Genomic DNA, 23,302 nt, shown 5'->3' on the forward strand with positions numbered 1-23,302 from the left:
CAATCTTGCACTGGAATCAATAAATCCCATTTGAAATCGAAAAATAACTTTCAAGCTGAATTATAAAGAAGTGTGATGTATTTTAATGCTCATAGCCTTGTAAAATTGTAATTTAATCTTGAATTCGTAGCATCGTTTCTTATTTAAAACTGATTAAACGATTTCCTATCGCCAATTAAACCAAAAATTTCCGGCTCATTCACGTGATCAGATTTCTAAATTCTGCTAACCATTACAAGAGTAATTACATACTAATTTCCTGATAAATTTCCGTATATTATAATTTAAAATAATTTATTATTTCCTATATACAAAAATATATAATAATGCACATCGTAACGATAAATGCAAATTCTTAAATTATTAGCAACGATAAACAATAAAATTAATCACGAATAAATCTCGTCTAGTCTAAAACACTTATCAGAATTAGATAATTTTTATATATACAACATTCCAGTCCTTGGAAACCATTCGAAAATGGAAGCTTTCTAGGTCAAAGTGGAGTGACGTAACACGACACCGTGCACTGACAAGTCTTAGTAGATGTGCACCAAGCGCCGAGAACTGGTGGAGAATCCCGCAAATTACACATCGGCTTCGTAATTACGTCAGTAAACTCTCGGATAATGGTTTGTGGTTGAAATCGGGACATTACCTTAAAAGGGAAAAGTTGAAAGTGACGCGATTAAACATCACCCCCAATCGACTTGACCAACGAGACAGGTTAACTGACCCACTTGTTGCTGTGCCCATTTTTATCTTTTGTCGGGTCCGATCTCTAACATTATCGTAAAAACGTGAATTTTTTAAATATGTTTCCTACGTTCACTATAAGTGCAGTTGGAGTGTAAACGCGTAACGTGTCATTTACCGTATGCAACAAAACAAATGTCACTTTCAGCTGATTATCGTAATTCCTCTGATTCGTTTTGTAATTTAAAAAGTGAAATTTTAAGTTTTATAAAATTGAAATGCATTTTTCTTTTTAAGAAATTTTTTTTTTTTTTTTTTGGAATAATCTTAATTTTAAGGCGAGTTAAAAATCAATTTTTAAGTTCAAAGCATTTTGCAATTAACTGATTTTTTTGTTATTGAAATTGCACTGTTAACTACCGACTTAATTTATTACAAAATAAAATTCGATATAAAAATTTTATATATTTAAAAAGGGAGAAAAAAAGAATTTTTAGAAAAATAGAACAACCATGACTGAGGTAATCTGCTTCATGTCATTATTCTTATGTTAAAACAGAAGTGCAAATGTCAACTGGATGCAATTATCTGCAGATTTTTTTTCTATGATAACGCATTATTCTTGTTTTTCCTTTCTGATTTTTTAATTATTTCGTCAGTAAATCAATCTGTAAAACTATTGCTTTTAATTTACTGTTCAAAATTTAAATTTTTAAAAATGTTAAAACTTTTGACACCTGTTTCAGGAAATTTTTCCTCCTGTAAAAGTATGATTTGTACAATTAAAATAAACGTGTAAAAATCCAATTTTTGTTTAAATTTGTCGTTTCAAAACTGCAATAATTTCTAAACCATTCACTTTGCATACTTATCATTGGTGATAACCGGTATATTTATCTTAGGAGCTGACAGACATTTCGGAAAGGTAAAGTTTCAAAACCGGACTTGTACTTTTCTCCAGGAATTTCCCATCAAGCACGGGCCAGACTGCCCCACCCAGTTTACCTGAATCTAACACGTGGTTTCGACAGACTTCATTCCACACTACTTACTACTTATCATCTGCAACAAACATTATAAAGTTAATAACTGAACTTACCTATGTTAACGATCTTAATTCCTTCGTCGTCTTCTAAGAATTTAAGTGCAACCGAAACGTTTTCTAACTTCTGAGATATGAAATTTGGTCTCTTGTTATGTTTTGGTAACTTCTTACCGGATAATACCTCAACTAGAGCTATTAGACGTAAACCATCCGAAAGATCCGTTTCTAAATTATTGATGTTTTTATTAGCAGTTTTAAGATGTTCGTTGGCCCATCTGGTAAATGTATTCTGCTGAATCCGTTTCCAAGCAGCATCCTCGGCTAGGTCTCTCTCCATTTCGTCCTCCTCGCCTTCTGCCGGGACTTGTCCCGCCGACTTCTCTTCTGGCGATTGCATGGTCGCTCCGGCTGTTTGCCACTCCACTGGTCGCTCAAGTCACGTGACCCGGTGTCAATGGTGTGTGTATATCTAGCGGGAAACAAGCAACCGTATTAAAACATTTTCTATCGTTTAAAATTCCGTTACGAAATAATTTAATATACTCATGTATATGGAACGAGTAAATATTCAAATATTTAATATATTTTTTAAATTATATTATCATCAATATTAGCATTTTCTCCGATCGGTAGTAATATCGTAACAATACAGATTAAATTGTAGAGTACCTTGACACTGTAGAGAATCCGTAATACAATATTTAATTACATTATAGAGATGCTAGAAATTTGTTATAAAATTTTCTAACATTTAGTGTTAAACAGTTATATTCGTTTTTTATAACTTAATAATAACGAATTGCTGTATTTTAATAATGTAGCATCATAAAAGTTTTAAACTATTATTAATACTTTCATATTTAAACTATAAAAATATTGTTTAAGTGTGTTAAAAATACTTTAAACAGTACTTTACAGTTTAAATTTTAACATGTTGGACTTGTTTACTAAAGATAATATATACTATTCTATAATACAGTAATATACATGTTTATTTTAACTCAGTTATTAATCGCTTAATACTTTTTAAAAGTAATATTATTATTTTAATTTAAAAAAATAAAAATAAAAAATCTGCACTTAATTTATATTATATTGTTTTTAATAGTAAAAATATTAATAGAAGTTAATTTTAGGTCACTTATGTATATATTTATATATGTAAAACGTGCCTAAACGTAACTTATACTAAAATATTATAGCGTATAACGCGCAAAACGCTTAAAAATATTCAAATTACACCTCACTTTATAAGATATTTTACCGTATTTTAAAACAGATTTAAATGTAGATTAATATTTTGTAATATTAAATTCAAAAAAAAAACTAACGTAATCGAATTACTTCAAAAAAATGAATTATGACATATTCAATTTCGTTTTTTTTTTCTGATGATGCATTTTTTTATTACTGTTATTTTAAAAATAAAATCCAGCTAATAAGTAAAATAAATTTTATTAATTAAAAAAAAATAAATAAAAAATAGACGTAAATTTGCTAAGAAGGATGGTTGCAGATTACGTTTCATCCGACCAACCTTTAAACTTAATAAGGAGCACAAAGAGGAAAACGTGACTATTTTTTCTGATGTCATCTAGCGGACAGAAATTGTTTTGATGGAGATGATTCATACTGAAATAAAATTTATAACGCAAATGAAATGTAAAATTTATTATCTTGTTCCCAAAGAGATTAATATATTTTATAGGGAATTTTCATTCTTTTGTTCTTGAAACGTTAAAAATATTAAAGTTAAATAACTCGATTTTACGTCATCGACAAATATGTGAATGAAATCGGCTGTCGCCGAAATACGCATGCGCATTTTTTAAATTGTTCTTTTATTTATTTATTTATTTATTTATTGTTAAGTTTTCTCGTGATTTATCGTTATTTTTTCCTTTTAACTTGTTCATTTCATTCTAAAATGATTAATTATGCAATAAATACATATTCAAAAATTTTAAAGAAAATAATGCGTAATAACGATGACGTCATGCCTCATAGCAACCGAGTTAACTAGAAATTAATTATTACTATATTTTAAATATATTTTAAATCTTAATGAGATTTTAAATTGAATTTAGTTTTTTAAAATTAAATTAAGCAATTTAATAAGTGATATTTTGAAATTTTTACAAATGACGGGTTTATTTGACATAAATATTGAGACAAAACTTAGCTTCGTCATCCAATTACATATTCATTTATGGTATTAACGATTTATCCTATATATCCCATTTCCTTAATAAGAAGAAAAATATGGTGACGTCACTCTGACGTCACAGTATACTATTTACATTTTTATAAATCACAAAAAAAAATAATAAAAATGATCGATGGGCTAAATAACATGGCGAAACTCATAATTATATTTAAACGCCAGCGTTTTTTTAATAGAATGATGTAATGCTATTAAACAGGATAAGAAATAGAAGATTTTTCCATTGTTAGGATAGAGCAGACATTATTGTAAGCTGACTAAGTTGCAGAGAATTTGCTACTCTTGGCAAGGTGTAACCGAAACTCCACTGGAAGATACTATAATTATTTCACACAAACAAAAGGTAAAAGGATCAGAAATTATACGAAAAAATCCTTAAAATACAAGGAAAAAAAAGAAGCGATTTTTTAAATGTGAATTTCGAAAATGTCCGCACAGATAAATGGAGAATTATCTTAAGTTTTAAAATATTTATATATTTAATTATTAAAAATAATTAATAAGCAAGCGCTATTCCTATATTAAACAATTTTTTTTTTTTTTAAATGCAAGTTTAACATAATGTGTAATCAAAAATGTGCTAGAAGATAGCGAAAAATTTTAAATAAATTGTAAAATTATTGACGAATTTGAAAAATTGATGTCGGCATTTATTGAAATAAGGATTTGTTAGTTATAAGAAAACCCGAAAACAAATGAAAACGTTCGTATATTTTTGACCATTTTGCGAAAGAAGTTTTGCAACACCCGAAAACATTTTGTAATTCCTTTTAAGAAAAATTTATAAACAAAAGTGAACTATTTAGAATATGAAAAGAAAGAAAAATATGAATAATTTATAGGTAAAAAATTAGAATAAATAATATAGATTTGCACTTTGCAAAGTCGTTTATATATAATGTATATAAGTTAATTTGAGTTATAAATGATTAATTTTAAATGTGATAAATTATTATTAATGTAATTTTTATTTTAATAATAATAATAATAATAATAATAATGCTTAATTTTAAAAGTTTTCGATTAAATCGTTAATAATAAATATTTTAATTAAAGTTATCGATTTTATTCACCAGGGGTCGACACATGTATGGCGGAACGAAACGTCCGAATTTTAATTTTCTGCGATTAAATAAATATAAAAATTTATTAATATATAATATAAAAATTGCATTTTAAATAAATTTTTGTAACAAGAACCACATCAACATATAAAATCTTTAAAATTAAAATCAAAATAATAATATACGATTTGAGGGTTAAAACACAACCAAAATGGCGGATTTTTCGTAAATAAATGAACCCTTAAGAGGAATGTCGTACGAATGATATTGCGATAATTCGAAACATTTTCTACTAAGAAAATATTTCGTAAATACCAGAAGCAATGTTAAATTTTGAAACTTTTAAGCAGAAGTGGAAGAGATAGTAACCGAGATACGTTCAACCCCAAACATGTTGGAGATGGTTGAAGTTGACACCAAAATTGCGGTTAAAATAGGTTATTTTTATATCTTGGCATAAGAGAAAGAACCGCAGCATCTGGAGTTTGGCCAGTGTATTTTTCTCGAAAATTACAGGAGGATTGAAATCCATCCGTTTTGGATAAATGCGCTTCGTGCATCACATCGGTTTATTCACTCATCGCGAAATACACACACACACACAACTACTGATTTAACAACAAACTTTCCATTTTTTAAGAAAATTCTAGATCCAAAATTCGGCTTACTTTCGTCAAATATTAATAAGTTGAACTAAATTTATCTCCGGTATCAATTTTGATCGATTCTTGACATAATCGCGCCAATCAAACAATAATTTACTTTAAAATTAAACTTTAATGGCCATAAAATCTAAAATTTTGGACATTTGAATTAATCGTTCATCGATGGATTTTTTAAAAGATAAATAACAGCGATTGTGACGTAAAATTAATTAAATTTTTTTTTTTCTGAATTAAATTTCTAAAAATGGCGGACACGACTTTTTCTGGGTTATTTATAACAAATCCTTTTTGTAACAAGATTATTTTTATATATTAAGCCGCTTTTAATTATAGAGTATAGACAACATTCAAATTCCCGTGTAAGTAAGGAGGAATAGAAAAAAACAGTGCAGACGATGTGACATATTTTAAGTGTTTTTTTTTAAATTTTTTGTTTTTAAATTTACAATTTAAAAACAGTAAATTAATTTTTTATTTACATTTAGTAGACGAGGCCATTCTTTTCTAGAAGAATGGCAATCATTCCAAACGATTGATGCACGAACCTATGCATAGAATTTAACACCTAAGGTCAAGGCAAATAGTAAACGAGTCGCAGACATTTACTACTATTTTTTTTTTTGAATGTTCTCTCGCCAAAGTTTCCAGATTGGTTAAGTGTCATCCGAGAACCGTAAAATTCCGTTTCTTAAATGTGCAAGATTTGGAAAAAATGATGCCTACGCATCCATTACTTCTAGATATAAATACGTGCAGGAATTTCTCTGGAAAAATCGTTTTATTTACTTTAATCGAATTCGTAGAAGTCGATGGGAAATGTATAGAAATTACACTAAGTTTGCTTCCTCTTCCTTTATAATTAATTTTACAAACAAACAAGAAGATCGTATTGTTTATATGGAAGTTAAAATATTTTACTTTCACAGTTAAAGAAATATGGAACAATCTGACAATGTTAAAATACAATTAAGCTATCGTCATTGCGAGTTAATTGTGCCGAAAATTGATTTTGTTAACATTTACTTCTCTTACTTATATAATAAAATGCAACAATATAACACAACCTTATTCGACTTAGTATTATTTTAACGCGTTTCATTATTACGTCAATCATAAAAAGGCGGAGAAAAAATCTTATTTTACTGATTAGCGCGAGTATTGTGACGCAACAAACAAACAAAAAGAAAATGTATAATGCGATGACAATAATTAATATTTCACATTGTTACATCACAATTTCGTACTATGACGTAATAATTAGTTTCGTAAATTTTAACAATATCAAGCAATGAACGTGAGAGTCACTTGTTACGACATAATCAATAAAGTGATGACGCCATAATTAATTAAAATATATCGTTGTGACGTAATAGTTAGTTAGGATCCCATCGTATTGTGATGTAAAAGATTTAAAAGCGGAAAAACAAGACATTACGTGACCGGTTAAATACGTAAAGCGTGATGAAGTTTATTAATTTTTCATCGACGGTAATGAATCGAAATTTAAATTACGTAATCATTCGAAGAAAACTTAACGAAACCAACCGATGTGCACTTATAAACAATTTACTTTACTATTATTAGACATCAGTGTCAGACGTAAATAGCGGGATGATGAGTGTGCAGCCAGATCTATACAGTTCATCAACTCGAGTCACCCCCTTCTTACAATAATACACTCGATAAACACGAACGCAATTGGTACAACGTCGTATCCATATCTAGATATATATTTCGTCCATTTCCATATTAGAAGATAATACGGCCGACCTGTATTAAACAAAATTGTGTCAACTGAACACCCCCTCCGAACTGTTAGTGGGGGGGAGAGCGTGGTTTTTTTTTCGGCTAGACGTTTTATAAAACTAAAATGTAGTCGGTCACGATGCCGAACGTCACAAAACTTTTTACATTATGCAAGAATTAAAGATTTCTTGTTACGTAGTGTACTGTACGTCTCACGTATCGGATTACGTAACTCACTTTACGTTCCGTTAATCCGATACTGGTGTGAGGACAAAATACACGTTGTCTGAGGTCGACCACGAGACGCGGATGACTGGCATTTAACCAAATAAAATAAATGTTCTCATTTTAAAATTGTTTTGCAACGCGTGAAGCTGTGTGGATGCCAGCTTTTATGCATCCTCTTGAAAGAATTTTCGGATGCGAAGGCGTATAACACTGCATTTGAGATAATGTTCGGACATTATACAAAATTACGAGGCAATTTTTTAACCGTGGGAAGCTTTCCTCGCGCAGAAAACCGTTCAAAACGAAGATGACAACTACCGAAATCTTATGTCACGTTTGTGGGAACGAAAAGTTCGCAAAATTTTCATTAAATCGAAAGAAACGTATAGGGTGTGGCGCGGCGCCTGTATGACGTCTTCACTGCAAAGCCACCTGGAGCATCAGAAATTTACGAAATTAAATGGAAATTATCATAAATAATGAAGCGTAAAGCACGAATCATTCAAGCTGTTAATTTTTCTTCGCAAACTGGAGATTTAATGGAAATGAAAAATTTTCACACTTACCGCTAAAAAGTAACGCTATTCCTTTCGATAACCTAGTCAAAGCGATGTCTATCTATAGTTACTTCTCCAAACTTACTCACAACGGAGGAAACCCTACCCCCAACTCTGTCGACCAATGGCGTCGTGGATATATATATATACGTCTGTTCGATCATACAGTCGCTACTGTGTCCATTGGTTAAGACATCCGTCTACAAATAAAATCTCTTGTCGGCGTGATGTTTTTCTTTTTGTTTTTTATTCGTGATTTTGTTTTTCTTACTCCCTTCTGGAAAACGCTCGTGAACGTAACTATGACGGAAACTCCTCCCAATTTTCTAGTTCTTTGAGTTCACGATGTTGGCCCCAATGTTTGGAAGACGTTTTGTGCCAAATTTGGGCAGTGCAAACTGAGACTGCGGTTTGTGGTGTCGTGGGGGTGGTGGCTGTTACGCAAAAGCATCTGTACTGGTTGTTTAACTTCCTTAGAATGTTTTTTTTGGTATGAAACAGTTAACTGTGGAAGTATTAAAATCCCCCTCCTACAGGATTTATTTTTTGATCTAGGAAACTTTCAGGGGGATGTTACAAGTATGTTTTTCTCCTTATTTAAGATCTCCCCCTCTAATTTCTAAACAAAAAACACAAACAAACACACAAAAGAAGATACAACTGGTATTAGAATGAATGCTGAAGGATCTTTTTATTTAATAAATCAAATTCAAAAGTAAATCATCACTTTCACAACATACCATGATCCAAGCATTCTGTAAAATGTCAGCTACTTTATCTCCCTATACCCGTGATATATAGTGCATTATGTACACATTGCTTTATCTTGGCTTTCTATATGAACTGCTGCCATATTTACAGTATTATTATTATTATTATTATTATTATTATTTTTATTATCTTTTTCTTGTTTTCATTTAAAATAAACGATAACTGGTGATGGATGAATGGTACATTGAAGCTGAAAACGAAATGTGGAGTCTTACCCGTGCTGGGTTCTACGATAATATTACTAACTGGTTGTAAATCTCATATACACGATACATTTTTAAGTGGGAACTGGAGTTTGATTTGCCTCGTAACGTCTCCTTGCACTCTTGCAAGGATTTCGAGAAATTCTTGGCAAGTTTTATGTACATTGTGATATAAAATCCATAACTCGGTTCTTTGCCCCGAAGAAATTTGTTCTCCGGTAGAAAACTGACTTTTGAAAATGACACTTCTGCCATTTACTAGTCCAACAGAATACAAAGTGCAGAAATATATCATGGGAAAATAACTCGACGTCAAACGAACGAACCAAATTTTCGAGACACGCATAGGACTCATTCTATTTCCAAAGCAGAAATTACTTAAAAAAACTCTAATTGAAAAAAAATTATTATCACAGGAATGTGGAGATTCTAAATTACAGATAATATCACATCCTGCTTCTGTACAAGTTATACACTAATCTAATAACAATTTAACAAATAAATAATGGAAAGCAAATCCGACATTATGGTCTTGTATGTACTAGAGCATACAGTGCAATATTTTATATATATTTATAGTTCAGATTTGTTTCTCTCTCAAAACAAATATCCAATTTATACACAAGTTTTTCTTTCGGTATAAAACTGTTTCCTTTTTTTTTAAATGGATACATTATTTGTAACCTATCGTAAATCTGTCTTAATTTAATTATGTTTTACAAATTATAAGTTGACGACTGTCGAAACACATTAAAGCACTAAGCAAACAGAACACTGTAAACTGAAACACCAGCTGCCACACAACTGTGGTGATGGAGCAGCGAGTAGTATGAATGGACCACCGTAAATTCTAGTTAGCTTGTACATGATTTAATTATGATGTGATCCCAATAATTCTAATATCAAGTTTGTGCTGCTGTTTTAAATTCTTGTATGCTTAAAAAAATATCCATTCGGAGGCCAGGACTAGTGAAGGTTTCACAACTGGCATGCGAAAAGCGGGATGTGGCCAACAGAGGTGATATGACAAAAGTTCCGTCGCTCATTTATTCAAATCAAGTCAGATTGGTAGAATCTGCAGTTGCTGTCAGATGTGAAAGAAAAGGATAAAATGCTATAATTATGGCCAGAAGTAAGATGATCAGAGGGATGAACGAACATGCCGAGACCTGGAAGAGATGAATGTTTCAATAATGTGTACTGAATTTTAAAATTATGGACTATTTTATTTAATAAATTACCGTTTTAGTTTGCAAAGTCACCAATTTAAATTCTTCTGTGAGTGCATCAAGATCTCTCTGAATATTGGCTTTTTGTGTACTGCATTCAGCAAACTTTTCTTTCAATAGTAATATTTCTTCATTAGCTTCTTTCAACTATAAAAAAAGATGTAAAGCAATATAAATAAAAATTTAAATAATAGTTTAAATTAAAATAATTAATTTAAAAGAAAAAACACACCTCCTTTTCTTTGCTGTCCACTTTTTTATGAAGTTCAATTAATGTTTCTTTCAAGTAATCGCCTCCTTTATTTTCAAGTGCTAAATTAAAGGATTCAAGTTTCCTGTTTGATTCTTGCAAACATGCATAATCTGCTTGTAATTTTACATTTTCGTTCCTAAAACTGAAAAATAAATGATACTGTAAGCTCACCAAGCAAGTGAAAAAAGACAATTTACTTTGATTTGCTTACGTTCTTATTTCGGCTTCCATTGCTTTTATCCTAGCTCTGAGATGTGCACATTCTTCTTGAAGTGTATTACATTCAGCAGTTTTTTGTTCTAAGGCTTTATCATGATTTGACTGGCTTTTAGCTTCCTCTGTTAATGTTTTAATTTTCACTAATAACACAAATAACAAATTTAATCATTTTATAAAAACTGGAGAAAAAAATAATAAAGTATTAATTCAATATTTACTTTTAAGTTGTTCTGCTTCATTTTGACTTTGCTTACAGACTTGTTGAGTCTCTTGTAATTGTTCTAGATAAAAAAAAATTGGAGAAGTTAAAATAACATGAATTAAAACGATGTTGTTACATCAACGACACATTTCAACATCTCAAACTGGACTAAACTAATTTCGTACGTTTTGTCTGTTCCAAGTTTTCAATTAGTTTTTGATGAGCTTCTTGTTCTTCCAATGCTATAATATTACCCAGAAAATATAAAAAAAGAAAGCAAAACATGAACAAAAATTAAAAATTAAAAATAAATCCAAGTAAAAAATAAATTTACATTCTACAAAATTTCAATACATTTTATTGTTTAGCAAAGTAAAAACATACTTAAATCATTTTTACTTCTTAAAAAAATTACATCCCCAAATTTGACTCTACTAACTACTCATTCAAAAACATACATTAGCATCCACAAAAACAAAAAAATTAAGCAAAAATTAAATATATAAAAAAAGAAATCATACTTTTTAATTCTGCATAATTTAAAACATTTTTTCAATTCTATATTATATGACAGAGAGTCTTACTTTTTAAGGTGTTGGTCTCTTCTTGTTTTAAATGACTTAATTGTTCTTCACCATTTAATTTTTGGAGAAGAACAGAAATCTCTTGTTTTGTTTCTTGATTAGTAATTTCTGCATTTGATAATTGTTCTAAAATTTTAAAAATAGATTCATTGAAGAATAAACATTCAAAAAATGTATTAAGCTGTAAAAATTTTAATATAAAACAATTTGCTACCTTGCAATTTGTTTATTACATCAGATCTTTCATTCAACTGTCTTTTTGTTTGCTGTAATTGTTGTTGAAGCAAACTTGTATCGTCATTCATTTTCTTTTCTTTAACTTCTGATTCATTTAATTGTTCTACAATATCAAGTTTATTATTTTAAAATAATAATCTCAAAACAAAAATGTTTTAAATTAACAATAATTTTACATACCTCTTAGATGCAAGATTTCTTCCTCGATAATTTTTTTATTTTGACGTGTTTCAGCTAATAATTCTAAGAATACAAAATTCTTATTTAATTTTTTCAAAGTTTATAGAAATGACAAAATATTCTGCACTACACTGAGAAATTATTTTATTATATTCTGCACTAATTAAACAAGATTTTTTTTTTGGTTTGATTCATAAACTTTTTAAAACAAAAATGTTTAAAATTTAGAATAATTTTTGGCTATAATAATAAATTACAGATGAACAAAAAATCCAAAAGATTTATATATAAAAAAAATATTTTCAGCCTCTTCAGATTCTACAATCAAATAAATTCAAAATACAAATGCCTGAACCTGAAGAAGTCAGTTCAGGCAGTTGTATTTTGAATATGTTCCTTTATTGTTGAGTGTTGGAAACAGAACCTCCTATGACATGGGTGGTGAACCTAAGGCACATGTGCCCAAAGTGGCACATATGGAGAAATCATCTGGCATGTAACATATCATATGATTTCAATTTATCATCTGTTTTTTTCAATCATCCTTTTTTAATCAGCTTCTTAACATTTATTCTAATTAAAGCATATTCATTTAATTTCTTTAAATATCATTATTCAAAGTCTAAAGCTTTAGTTCAAACACTGCAAGACTGGAATAAAGTATGTCATAAAAAATGCAAACCTATGAACCTTGTAAAACTTTGGAATACATAAATGAAGCGTGCAATGCCATAATGTTGTAAATGCCAAAAAACAAACTTTTCAGGAGAGAGAAAAAACACTTTTTCTAATGAACAAACTTTAATCAAATGCTATAAAAATTATTTTAACAATTTACACTTTGGAATAAAACATTGGGTTTAATTTCAAACACCTAAGTATGATGGTAAGGAAACAAAAAAAGTTTAAAAACAGGGTTAGAGCCATAACGTTGTAAATGCCAAAATTGTGCAAGTGCATAAAGTTGTAAATGCCAAAAGCAATTGCAACCATAAAATTAATGTTTCTACAGCTGAAAAACAGTTTTGAATATCAAAAACTTACATTTAAATTATTAAACACAATTTACAAATTCAATATCAATTTTAACATTAAAAACTGGCAATAATCTATTAGTGACTGCTTCCTGGCTTCAACAATGTTGGGCCCACAGTTTTGGTACTTGAACTGAACTGTAATCTTTATCAATTGTAATATAATTATGATAAATGAAGGAAAATATAAACAGTAAGGTATTAATTTAGTGTAATAAAAGTTGAAATGTATTTAAAAACTTCAAATTTGAAAGATTAATGGAAGTCCGAATATCATTTTGAAATATCAAATAATAAGATGATACAGGTTAACTATTAATAAACTGGGATTCAGTTATCCGGTTCTGCATAAAAAACTCACTGCATTACAAATTGGAATAACAAAATGATGTAAATGTAAACCGTAACATTTTACGTGCCAAAAGTCACATGGCTTACACTTTGGCACTTAAAACGTTATGGCTTGCACATAAATTCATCTTCAAAATATAGCCACTTAGAGTGCCACTATCGCCACAATATTTTTTTGTAGGAAAAAAACATTGCATTTAAAATTCATTTCTTCAATAAAACGTATTTTGAGAAAAATGGCATTTACAACCTTATGGCATTGCACGCTTCAAATATCTTTAAAGCTAAGTATGCTTACTATATGGCACACAGACTCAAAAAAATTCTCCATCCCTGTCCTATGAGATTTATTGATCGGGTAGTGAAACTCATTAATCACTTGCTGGAACTTCAATGGTAACAGCATTTAAAACAGACTAAGACTAGGAATACTTTAGAACAGCTTCGCCTATCTTTTCACCTTACAAACCTTATTGTTTGATAATGAACAGTGAATGAGAAGAGAATCTGAAAGAGGATATTGAAAATAACTGAAAACATTTGTTCTTCATAAATCTACTGTTTTTTGGGTCTGATTAAAACTCTTATTTGAATTATAGAAGTTTTCTTTAGACCTTAAAAGGTCTAAATAAAACATATATAAATAATGAAATAAAAACATTTTTTATTTCATTATTTATATATTGGATAGTTGTTCACATTCAGCAGTGTTTTTCATACAGATGTGAGAAATATTATAGTACTATGTTCTATACTTCTACATCAGGTATAAAAATAGTTTTTCTGCTTTTAATTTTTATGAACAGAAATGTTAAAAATTAAAAACAGAATTATTAAATGACAATTCTGTTTCTGATCTTTTTGTGCAATGATTCATTTCTATATAACCACAGCAATGTTTTTATCATGTTTCCTTATAAAATATGCCAAATAGTATTAGAAAAATTAAATAAAATGACAATGATCTGTAATAATTTGTTAAAATTTGGTTAATTTTTATTAATTGTAAGTGATATGTTAAGATTTACTAGTAAACAATAAAGTTGTAAATAAATAAGAAAAATTAGAACAAATAAACAGAATTCATACCAAAACCATGCAAAAGTTTATGATTAATTATTAAATTTTATTAAAAATAAATAAATTAATTAAAGCATGCAAAACAAATAAAAGTATAGTAAAATAGAATAAATTAAAATAATTAAGAAGAATTAAAATGAAAACCCACTACCTTGCAAAAGTGTTACAGAACATGCCAATTGACGAACAGATAATTCTAGATGGTCATTCCGCACTAACATGAGAACAGAATAAAACTTAATGCATGCAACAAATTTCTCAAACCACTTTGACAATAATACAAAAGAAAAAACAAATATTAAACATATTAACAAATATTAAATATTAATGCATGCAACAAATTTCTCAAACCACTTTGACAATAATACAAAAGAAAAAACAAATATTAAACATTTACAAACTTCTTAATTTTTGATTTCTACCTTTAAGTTTCTGAACTTCTTTCTGAAGTTCATTTGTATTATCATGCTGTATTTCATCATGTAAATCGCCATTAGGTTTATTGGAAGGATAAACAATAGTTAAAGTTGTTGTATTTACGTCATTTTCTGTTTGAACTTTCTGTAGTTCAATTTCTAATCTGTTTACTTCTGCTACAGATATAACAGATTAAGTAAGTCATCATTTCCAACTATATTGCCATTAGTTAAAACAGATTTTTCAAATACCTTGAAGTTCTTTAGCAAGATTACTGCACTTTTCTTCTTCTTCTTTGGATTCTCTTAACTGAGCTAAATTTTTAAATTAAATTACTTAAATTAGATACAAATGATATATACTATATACAAAATTTTTAATTTATTGTACCTTTAAGCTTTCCAATTTCATCATCGTCATTTGGTAAAATAACATCTAAATGTAGAAAACAAACAAATAAATTATCCACATTTTCATGTAAAAAACTTCAGTTCTTAGCTTTGTATTATTTGACAAACCTTGTGTGATTATTGATATTCCATTACTGTCTACATTTTCATCCAAATTGTGTTCTTTTTTCATTTGTTCAAAACGAGCTAAACAGAATGTCAAATATGTAAATTATATAATTAGAATTTTTGAAACTAGAAAAGTAAAGTTTTCATTACCTTTCATCACAACCAATTGCTGTTTTGTAAAATCACAATCAGCTTGAATGCTTTCAATCTATAAAACAGTTAAATTGTCAAATAGTCTGTTTTTCTCCCCTATACAATACGAATATTTTTTTTACCTTAGCAGATAATATTTCACTCTCTTTTTTCTTTTCTTCCAACTGTTGTTCAAGAAGTTGTTTTTCATGTTCTAATTTAAGATTGGCTTCTTCATGTTTCTCTTCAGCTTCCTGTAATAATTTTTTTTTTTTTAATAAAATTGTTGTAAACTTTTATACTCTAAGTTTTTATACACACCATAATCCTGGAATTAGAATTGATAAGATATTAGGTTAGGATTAATAAGAAAAATGTGGACAGATTATTTAACTCTTCATAACATAACAGACATGACTCATAGTAAATGAAAACAACATATCTTGGAATTCACAAGGAGAAATCAACAATTTCCACTTTTGTGTTACATCATTTTGAAAATCAATTGATATAAACTATAATTACAGTTATATAAGTTCCAAATTATTTTGTAATAAGATGTTTATAAGTTAGTAAATATGTTCAACTTGTTAAGTATACAAACTATTTTGCAATATTATGGTTTATGTATTTAACTACACAATTTTTTGATGTAAACTATTGTGACTTCTTTCATCATACTATATTATTAAACAAAACTAATCTCTCTCACACAAATATAGCAATGCTTGAAAAAAAATTTATAATAATATATAATTAATCATATTCAACAAATCTCAAAACATGTTAATGTAAAATTGTCAACTTAATATGAATCATAATACAAGTGTTTATAGAATTTTATAAAAGTTGAATAGAAGTTAAACTAATCACTGTAGTTAACCTAAGGAAGTAAATAATACACCTCCAACCTTATCCACTGTTAAAAGTGTGCTGCTTACTTCATTACAATTTATTATGAAGAAATAAAATGTATTAGTTTTAATTAATTTGTTTATAATAAATGAAGTACATTTTAATCAATTTTAACAATATTATTTTTAAAATTTTATTGATAATTTTTATTTACCTGCAATTTCTTGTTCAAATCAATAATTTCTTTATGGTTCTTATCATTTTTTTCAGTTAATAACCTGAGTTCTTTTTCTCTATTATCATACACTTCCCGTAAGTGAGAACATTTCTCTTCTGTATTTGATAAGGTATTCTAAAGATAATTTATACAAGTCAACTTAAGTAAATAACAATATAAATAGTAATTTGCTATAATTTTCAGTAAGTTTTTTAGTTTTATATAAAGTATATTTGACAAATGACACTTGATATAATATTATATAATAAAAATATGTAACAAATAATAATATCAGATATAAATATTATCATTTGAAATAAACAGATTACAATTATAGATCTGTAAGCAACCCATAAATCAAACTTTTCATGAATGAGAAAATTTACAATCATGTTTCAAAATATATTAATTTAAAAGCATTAGAATTACAAAGAAAACTCATATGAGAATGTTGCTTCTAATAACAATTATCTATATATATAAAATACATACACAATAAATTATTTTATATTACAGCTTCACTACATTTTTAATAAAATTTTTTAACATTCTTAGATAACATTGAGATCTATGAAACAAAAAATATTTTCTTTCAGCACTCAAATTTTATTACGTGTTAAAATGATCTAAAACAATGCATTCGGTTGCTACACAGACAATGCAATGATCATCACTTCAACACTGTTGTTAGTCAACACAGAGCATAATATTTCATATCTTGTGGATTAAAAAAAAAATATTTTTTCAAAATAAAATAAAACAAAAAATTTTTTTACTATTGTTGTAATAACTGATATGCTTTTCTCTGATTAGCATATAATAATAAATTACTGCTAGAATTTTTATTAATTATAAATTAAAAAAATGAATTAGAAAATCCTTTGGAAATATATTTAATTTTAAAGCAAAATTAGTTTTAATGTAATTGATACAAGACTTACAGCAAGAATATGGTCTTACTTAAACCTACTGCATTAGCAATAAAATGATAAATGGAACAGGGAGTTAGTGTGTATATATATGTATAAAATTATTATTTTTATATTTTGTTTTTATTAGACCACCAGTAAAAAGTTTTTTCTTTTGATATCATAAGTAACCAGTCTAGTCATTTTACATTAATTTTAATCCAGCTCATTAAATCAGTATGCAATGCAGCTATGATATTTCTGAAGGAAGAGTGTTTGTTAGTTCCTGGTAGTTGAAAAGGGTGAAAGTGAAGACGTTTTTGTATCTTCCGTATTATCTATATTATGATATTTCTTTTTAATCAGAAAAGACAATATTAGTGATAAACTAGAAAATTTATGTTATAGCCACAAATGAAAAATTTCCATTTTGCAATTCTGTACTATTATGTAGTGAGCAAGTCTTGTACATTATGTAAATTTATTTTATGTACAGGTACCGTACATGTATAGTACACACATACACAATACAAGTATTAATGATGTAAAAGGATTGAAAAAGAAATATATAAATGATAAATAGTCTTGATTTTAATTTTTTTAATGTAAATTTTGAATTCAATTATGCAAAAATGCTACTACTAATATCAAATTAGTATTATAGTAAGATGCAAAAAAAAAAAAAAAAATCATTTGAGAAATCTTTTACTTTTAGTTTACTATTAAAACAACACATTTTATAAAAAATAAAAATACCTCTAAGTCTTGTACTTTTCTTATTGCTTCCAATTTTTCTTGTAATACTTTCCTTAAAGATTCCTATTAAAAAAAAATATTATATATTATATTATATATAGCTAAGCAATACTAATATACTTCAAATAATGTAATTCTATATATCTTATTTTCTAAAAACACTTTTATTTAAGATAATTTATTACACTTCAAAATAAATTTTAAAAACATTCCATCAAATTTAAGATAACTATAAAAATATCTAAATAATTTTTCCATTTTTAATGATGTAATTAATTACATGCTTTAATGGTAAAGTTATTCTCAGATGACCAGAATAGTAGTGTTAAGTTATGGATTAAACAAATAGTTTTTTAAAATGTATTTTAAATGTACTAGAAATGTAATAATACAAGTTACAAATGTGATTATTATTATAGTAGTAATTCATTTGTTGAAGTGAACCTAAATGTACAGTACCTTAATTCCTTCTCAAAATTATTGTATTTCTATGCAAATAACAGCATGTTCTTATATGTGAAAAGTGCTTGTGTTTGTTTTTGAAACATGTCCTGCTTTGCTTACAAGGGCATGTTCATATCTGTGGCAGTTTGTTTTAGCTTATAAGAGCACTACACTGCCATATTAATGTAAATATATTGATAAAATAACTATTCAGTGACATCTCTGTAGTAACCATCATTAAAAATAAGAAGTCAAATTAAGAAAATGCTTTTGATACTATGAAGATTTTTTTACGGTACTTTGCATAGCATAATGCTAATTTGGTCCCTCTATAAGAGCATGCTCTTATATGTAAAAAGTACATTGCACTGATTGATTGATATGAAATGTTTAAGAAGAAGCAGACTTCTTGCAAAAAATGAAATTATAATTCAAAAGAAATTGTGAAGTACATTATCAGAAAAATTTGAATTTCAAAAAAGTCAAATGTTGTGTGTGTTAAAAAATATGAAATAAAGTTTGACCTTCAACATCTAATAGGCCATAACAATGTCTAAGAAGTGGCTTGTCATCTGTCTACCTTTAAAGTTTTTTTAATAGTAATTTTCTCTGTATAAATTATATTTTCTTTTGTCTCATTGTCAATTATTCTTTATTAAATTTTTAATTAGTTACAGTTATTTAATCAATATCAATATATATAATTTTGTTTTTATAAAGAATTATTATAAACTGCATGAATTCCAGCATTTCATGTTCATGAATTAACATGAAATGCTTGGAATTGGATTGCCCAAGATCTGTCAGGGACAGCGCTTTAGTATTTACATAAATGTAAATAGTATTAATTTTAATATAATGAAAGAATTTGATCTTTCACTTCAATTTAATTTGCTGTAATGAGAAAACTAAAAATTATTAATATAATTTGAATAAGAATATATATATCTATATATATAATCGAGACGAGTTGATGATGATGATAATGATAATTATAATAATAATAACCATAATCAGTGCAGAACCCAAATGGTTAGTAGTTGAAAGTTGAAATTTGGTACACAGTTAGGGTACATCATGAGAATGCATACTAAGAAGGGATTTTTCAAAATTCCTCCCCACGGAGGAGAGAAACAGGAATAATGGAATTGTCAACAATAAAAGTGTTATGTAACAATGGAATTCTCAACAATGGAAGTGTTACGCAACAATGGAATTGATAAGAGAAAGTGACATGCAAAACGCAGATGCAGTTTTTTTCATTTTTGTGGGAAATTGAACATATTTTTAGACCCATCTAAAAATTCTCTAATTAGTCTGGAAACAGGGGATCTCAATTCTTGCATTCTGTGAAAACAGATAAGGTTGACTATAATGTTATAATCTTAATCTTCACTATTGTTAATTTTGCCCAAGGAATGCCGGGCCCACCTGCTAGTGTGTATATATATATCTAACATATCAAAACAGTCTAGGATTGTATAAATATATTAAACCAAAACTATAAAATACTGTATTTTTGCATCATTTTAATTCATAGGAATAAATATTAATTGTTACTTATAACTTTCTTGTTTTCTTTAAAATTGAAAATTATTTTGGTAAAACAAAATCCATAAAACTGAACGAAGACATAAGAGCAAATCAAACAACAATAACTGAGTATTTGTGCTTATAAATTTTAATTTATTTGAATCAATTATTTGAATTAAATCAGAACTCTAACATATTGTAATAAATTCTTTTATGCCCTTTGATTTTACAATAGATCCTTAGTTTACTATGAATTCATTCACATTAATTTTAGTATCAATCAAATTAAAAATTTTCTAATAATTTCCTTTGTTTTGTCAGAAAATTCTCTCTCTTTCAAGGAAGATTGCTGTGCATGCATTAATGATAACATTGTAGATACTCTCATTTAGATATACAGTGGGTGATCGGTTAACGAACATAATCCATTCTGAGACTTTGTTCACTATCCGAATTGTACGTTAACTGATTATTGGTTTACCATAGGTTTTTATGGAAATTTGATTAATAAAAAATAAAAAATATATACTTTCTTATTACGTTTATTTATGTGTAATAATAAAAATACATATATACACAGTCTCGCATTTTTATTAGTCGTGTTTTTTCCGTTTGTGAGGGTTAAAGAATCTGTGTAATGTTGATTGCTTTTCTGTCTTTTTCAGGATTTTTCGAAAGTAATTAATAGCATTGTAATTGTAGACATCCCCAAGCCTATTAACCTCAACCTGGTTTGGATTCGATTCTAAAACCATTGTTCTGACATCCTCCCACTTCTTCAAAAGACGTTTAATAGCAGATATCGGCATTAATCCTCTTTTTCAGAAGAAAACATCTTGTCAAGTTTCTTGGTGTTCTTCATTCAAGAGTTCTTGATGTTCTTCTGTCATCAGATCTGTTTCAGGTTCCATTATAAGCTCTTCAACGTTCTTTATTTCTCAGATGTGATTTTTGTTACTCCTTTATAGCTGCTTGAGTCTTCATTATACTGTATTTTTCTTAGATAAGATTGAACTGCAGCCTACTGTAGACCTCTTCAAGCCATACTGCCCAGCAACATTGGACATCTGCCCACTCTCTCCCTCTGCTATTATACTCCCATCTTTCGAAAATAAAATAGATGCAAAACTTAACAAGTGCCCGCCCAAGTCTTGCGAATACTATAAAAAATTGTGTCAGAAAAATAAAAAAATACTATAATAAATTGTGTCAGAAAAATAAAAGAATACTATAATAAATTGTGTCAGAAAAATTTACAAGGGAGAGGAATACTATCCGATCAGTATATACAGGGGTGAGTGTTGATGTTGACATCTGCCGTGCTCTGAAAAGTTTCGAATTGTTGCTTGAAGACAAGGGAAGACCAATCGGTATTCATTATTTTACGAAATTTCTTCTTGTGTTTGTTCTGTGAGGTGTTCATTGTCCAAATGTCAAAATCTTTCGTGAAAGTGTTCATTATCTGATTTTTGTTAACTGATTACCCACTGTATATTGTTTGTGTTCATTTGAAACAGTATAGTGTAGTGTGCAGTTGTAGCTTTTTAATAGTACAGGTATCCCTTGTATAACATGGTAGTTATGTTGCAAAAAAGTGCAGTTTTATGCAAATCTGTGCTATATGAAACATAGGACTAATGCAAAACATTGGGTTCCAGAAGTTTGTAACAAAAAAGAATAGTATACTTTTGCTAAGAGGAATATGTTTATCAAAGCAATCAATAACTTATTTCCAATTAATAATTAATTAACAATCACAATTAAGTTTAAAAGTACTGTATTACTGTATTACATGTTAATATTAATTTCAGTTAAACGAGGGTATTTTCTTTTTACAAAGTATTGTCATCATCTCAGCTTTTTTGTTTGTCTTGATCAGAAGTATCAGCAGCATATTTTTTACTTTAACATAAAAACTTTTTGTGGATGACGAAATAAAATTGTTAATTTGTTTTAGCTGGTCATGTTTGTTCAGTTGAATACTGAGCGACTTTTTTCCCGAATTTGAGTTCAAATACCAAGATACTGCCGTATTTCATTTGTCATTTTATGAATGATTGCTTGCCTACTAAGCTAAAAAACAGTTAATAACACTTACCTAAAAATGTTGAAATAAACTTTTCTAAATACAAAGATTAATCTATAAAAAGGGAACAAGGTATCAGTCTGAAGGGCTAAAGCCTGAAAGCAACTACAACAATATCTGGTTGATAGAAAAGTTAGTGCAATGTTTTTCTTCCTTGTTCTATCAGTTTTCATTAAAGTAAACCTGACAAAAAGCACAAAATAATTTGAAAATTTCAATATTCTAAAATCTGTGGACAAATTTGAGACACATGCGTGCTTACTTAAATAAAAAAAATATCAAATAACAAACTTCACACTTAAGAATTATGAAATTTTGTATGGAGAATTTCCAAAACAATGTTAGAATGAAATCATGTTGTAGAAGTACTGCACTGTATGAAAGATACCTGTATACCTAATTTTATCAAACTTAATTTTTGAAATTGCCTGTTGTAATTTTCTGTAACTAGTTACATTATATTCTAGCAATTTATTGTGTAGATTAATCTTTTTATTCTAAATTTTTTAAATACAATTTTCAGTTTAAGGCAAATAAAAAATGGGTAGTATCTAATCATAAGTTCAATTGCCAATGAAAATGTGGTTAAAAAGACCATGCAAATCTATAACATCAGAAAATAATTGAAATTATTACATAAATTGAAGATTGGCGTATCTCTCAATTATAACAATAGTCCTGAAAAATGCTGATAAAATGACAATATACACCATAAAAAGAAAATAACTAAAAACAATGATTTTTCCAAAAATCAAAATCTTTACTTCATTAAGTAATTTTGATGATATTTAATGAATTAAGATTTTTTTTTCATTTTCTGAGAGGCATGTTGTTTTTCAAATATTAATTTAGTGTTGAAAGTTATGCA

The 23,302-nt window shown here is 28.0% G+C and overlaps 2 protein-coding genes across 5 annotated transcripts in view; both read right to left on the reverse strand.

Annotated features, from left to right (window-relative positions):
• LOC136973790 (filamin-A-like) overlaps positions 1-8,451 on the reverse strand; it is a 76,239-nt gene extending 67,788 nt beyond the window's left edge. The window contains 2 exon segments of the mRNA XM_067268556.1: positions 1,796-2,210; positions 8,235-8,451. Of these exon segments, the coding sequence (XP_067124657.1) occupies positions 1,796-2,138 (343 nt within the window). The 5' untranslated portion in view covers positions 2,139-2,210; positions 8,235-8,451.
• A 440-nt stretch (positions 8,452-8,891) lies between these two features.
• Positions 8,892-23,302, reverse strand: part of LOC136973791 (sarcolemmal membrane-associated protein-like) — a 60,123-nt gene continuing 45,712 nt past the window's right edge. For 2 of the 4 annotated variants that reach the window (XM_067268558.1, XM_067268557.1), the window contains exons 9-26: positions 18,372-18,434; positions 16,705-16,842; positions 15,779-15,889; positions 15,654-15,711; positions 15,504-15,581; positions 15,376-15,420; positions 15,237-15,299; positions 14,991-15,161; positions 14,720-14,782; positions 12,104-12,166; positions 11,901-12,026; positions 11,687-11,812; positions 11,288-11,344; positions 11,119-11,181; positions 10,893-11,040; positions 10,661-10,823; positions 10,441-10,575; positions 8,892-10,368 (exon numbers count right to left, since the gene is read on the reverse strand). In XM_067268558.1, coding sequence (XP_067124659.1) covers positions 10,255-10,368; positions 10,441-10,575; positions 10,661-10,823; positions 10,893-11,040; positions 11,119-11,181; positions 11,288-11,344; positions 11,687-11,812; positions 11,901-12,026; positions 12,104-12,166; positions 14,720-14,782; positions 14,991-15,161; positions 15,237-15,299; positions 15,376-15,420; positions 15,504-15,581; positions 15,654-15,711; positions 15,779-15,889; positions 16,705-16,842; positions 18,372-18,434 — 1,785 coding nt within the window. In that variant the 3' untranslated portion in view covers positions 8,892-10,254. The remainder of the gene's footprint in view (positions 10,369-10,440; positions 10,576-10,660; positions 10,824-10,892; positions 11,041-11,118; positions 11,182-11,287; positions 11,345-11,686; positions 11,813-11,900; positions 12,027-12,103; positions 12,167-14,719; positions 14,783-14,990; positions 15,162-15,236; positions 15,300-15,375; positions 15,421-15,503; positions 15,582-15,653; positions 15,712-15,778; positions 15,890-16,704; positions 16,843-18,371; positions 18,435-23,302) is intronic. The other 2 variants (XM_067268559.1, XM_067268560.1) reach the window with 2 other exon arrangements.

This window comes from Centruroides vittatus, unplaced genomic scaffold, assembly GCF_030686945.1.
Source record: "Centruroides vittatus isolate TY-2023 unplaced genomic scaffold, ASM3068694v2 contig_329, whole genome shotgun sequence".
Lineage (NCBI taxonomy): Eukaryota > Metazoa > Arthropoda > Arachnida > Scorpiones > Buthidae > Centruroides > Centruroides vittatus.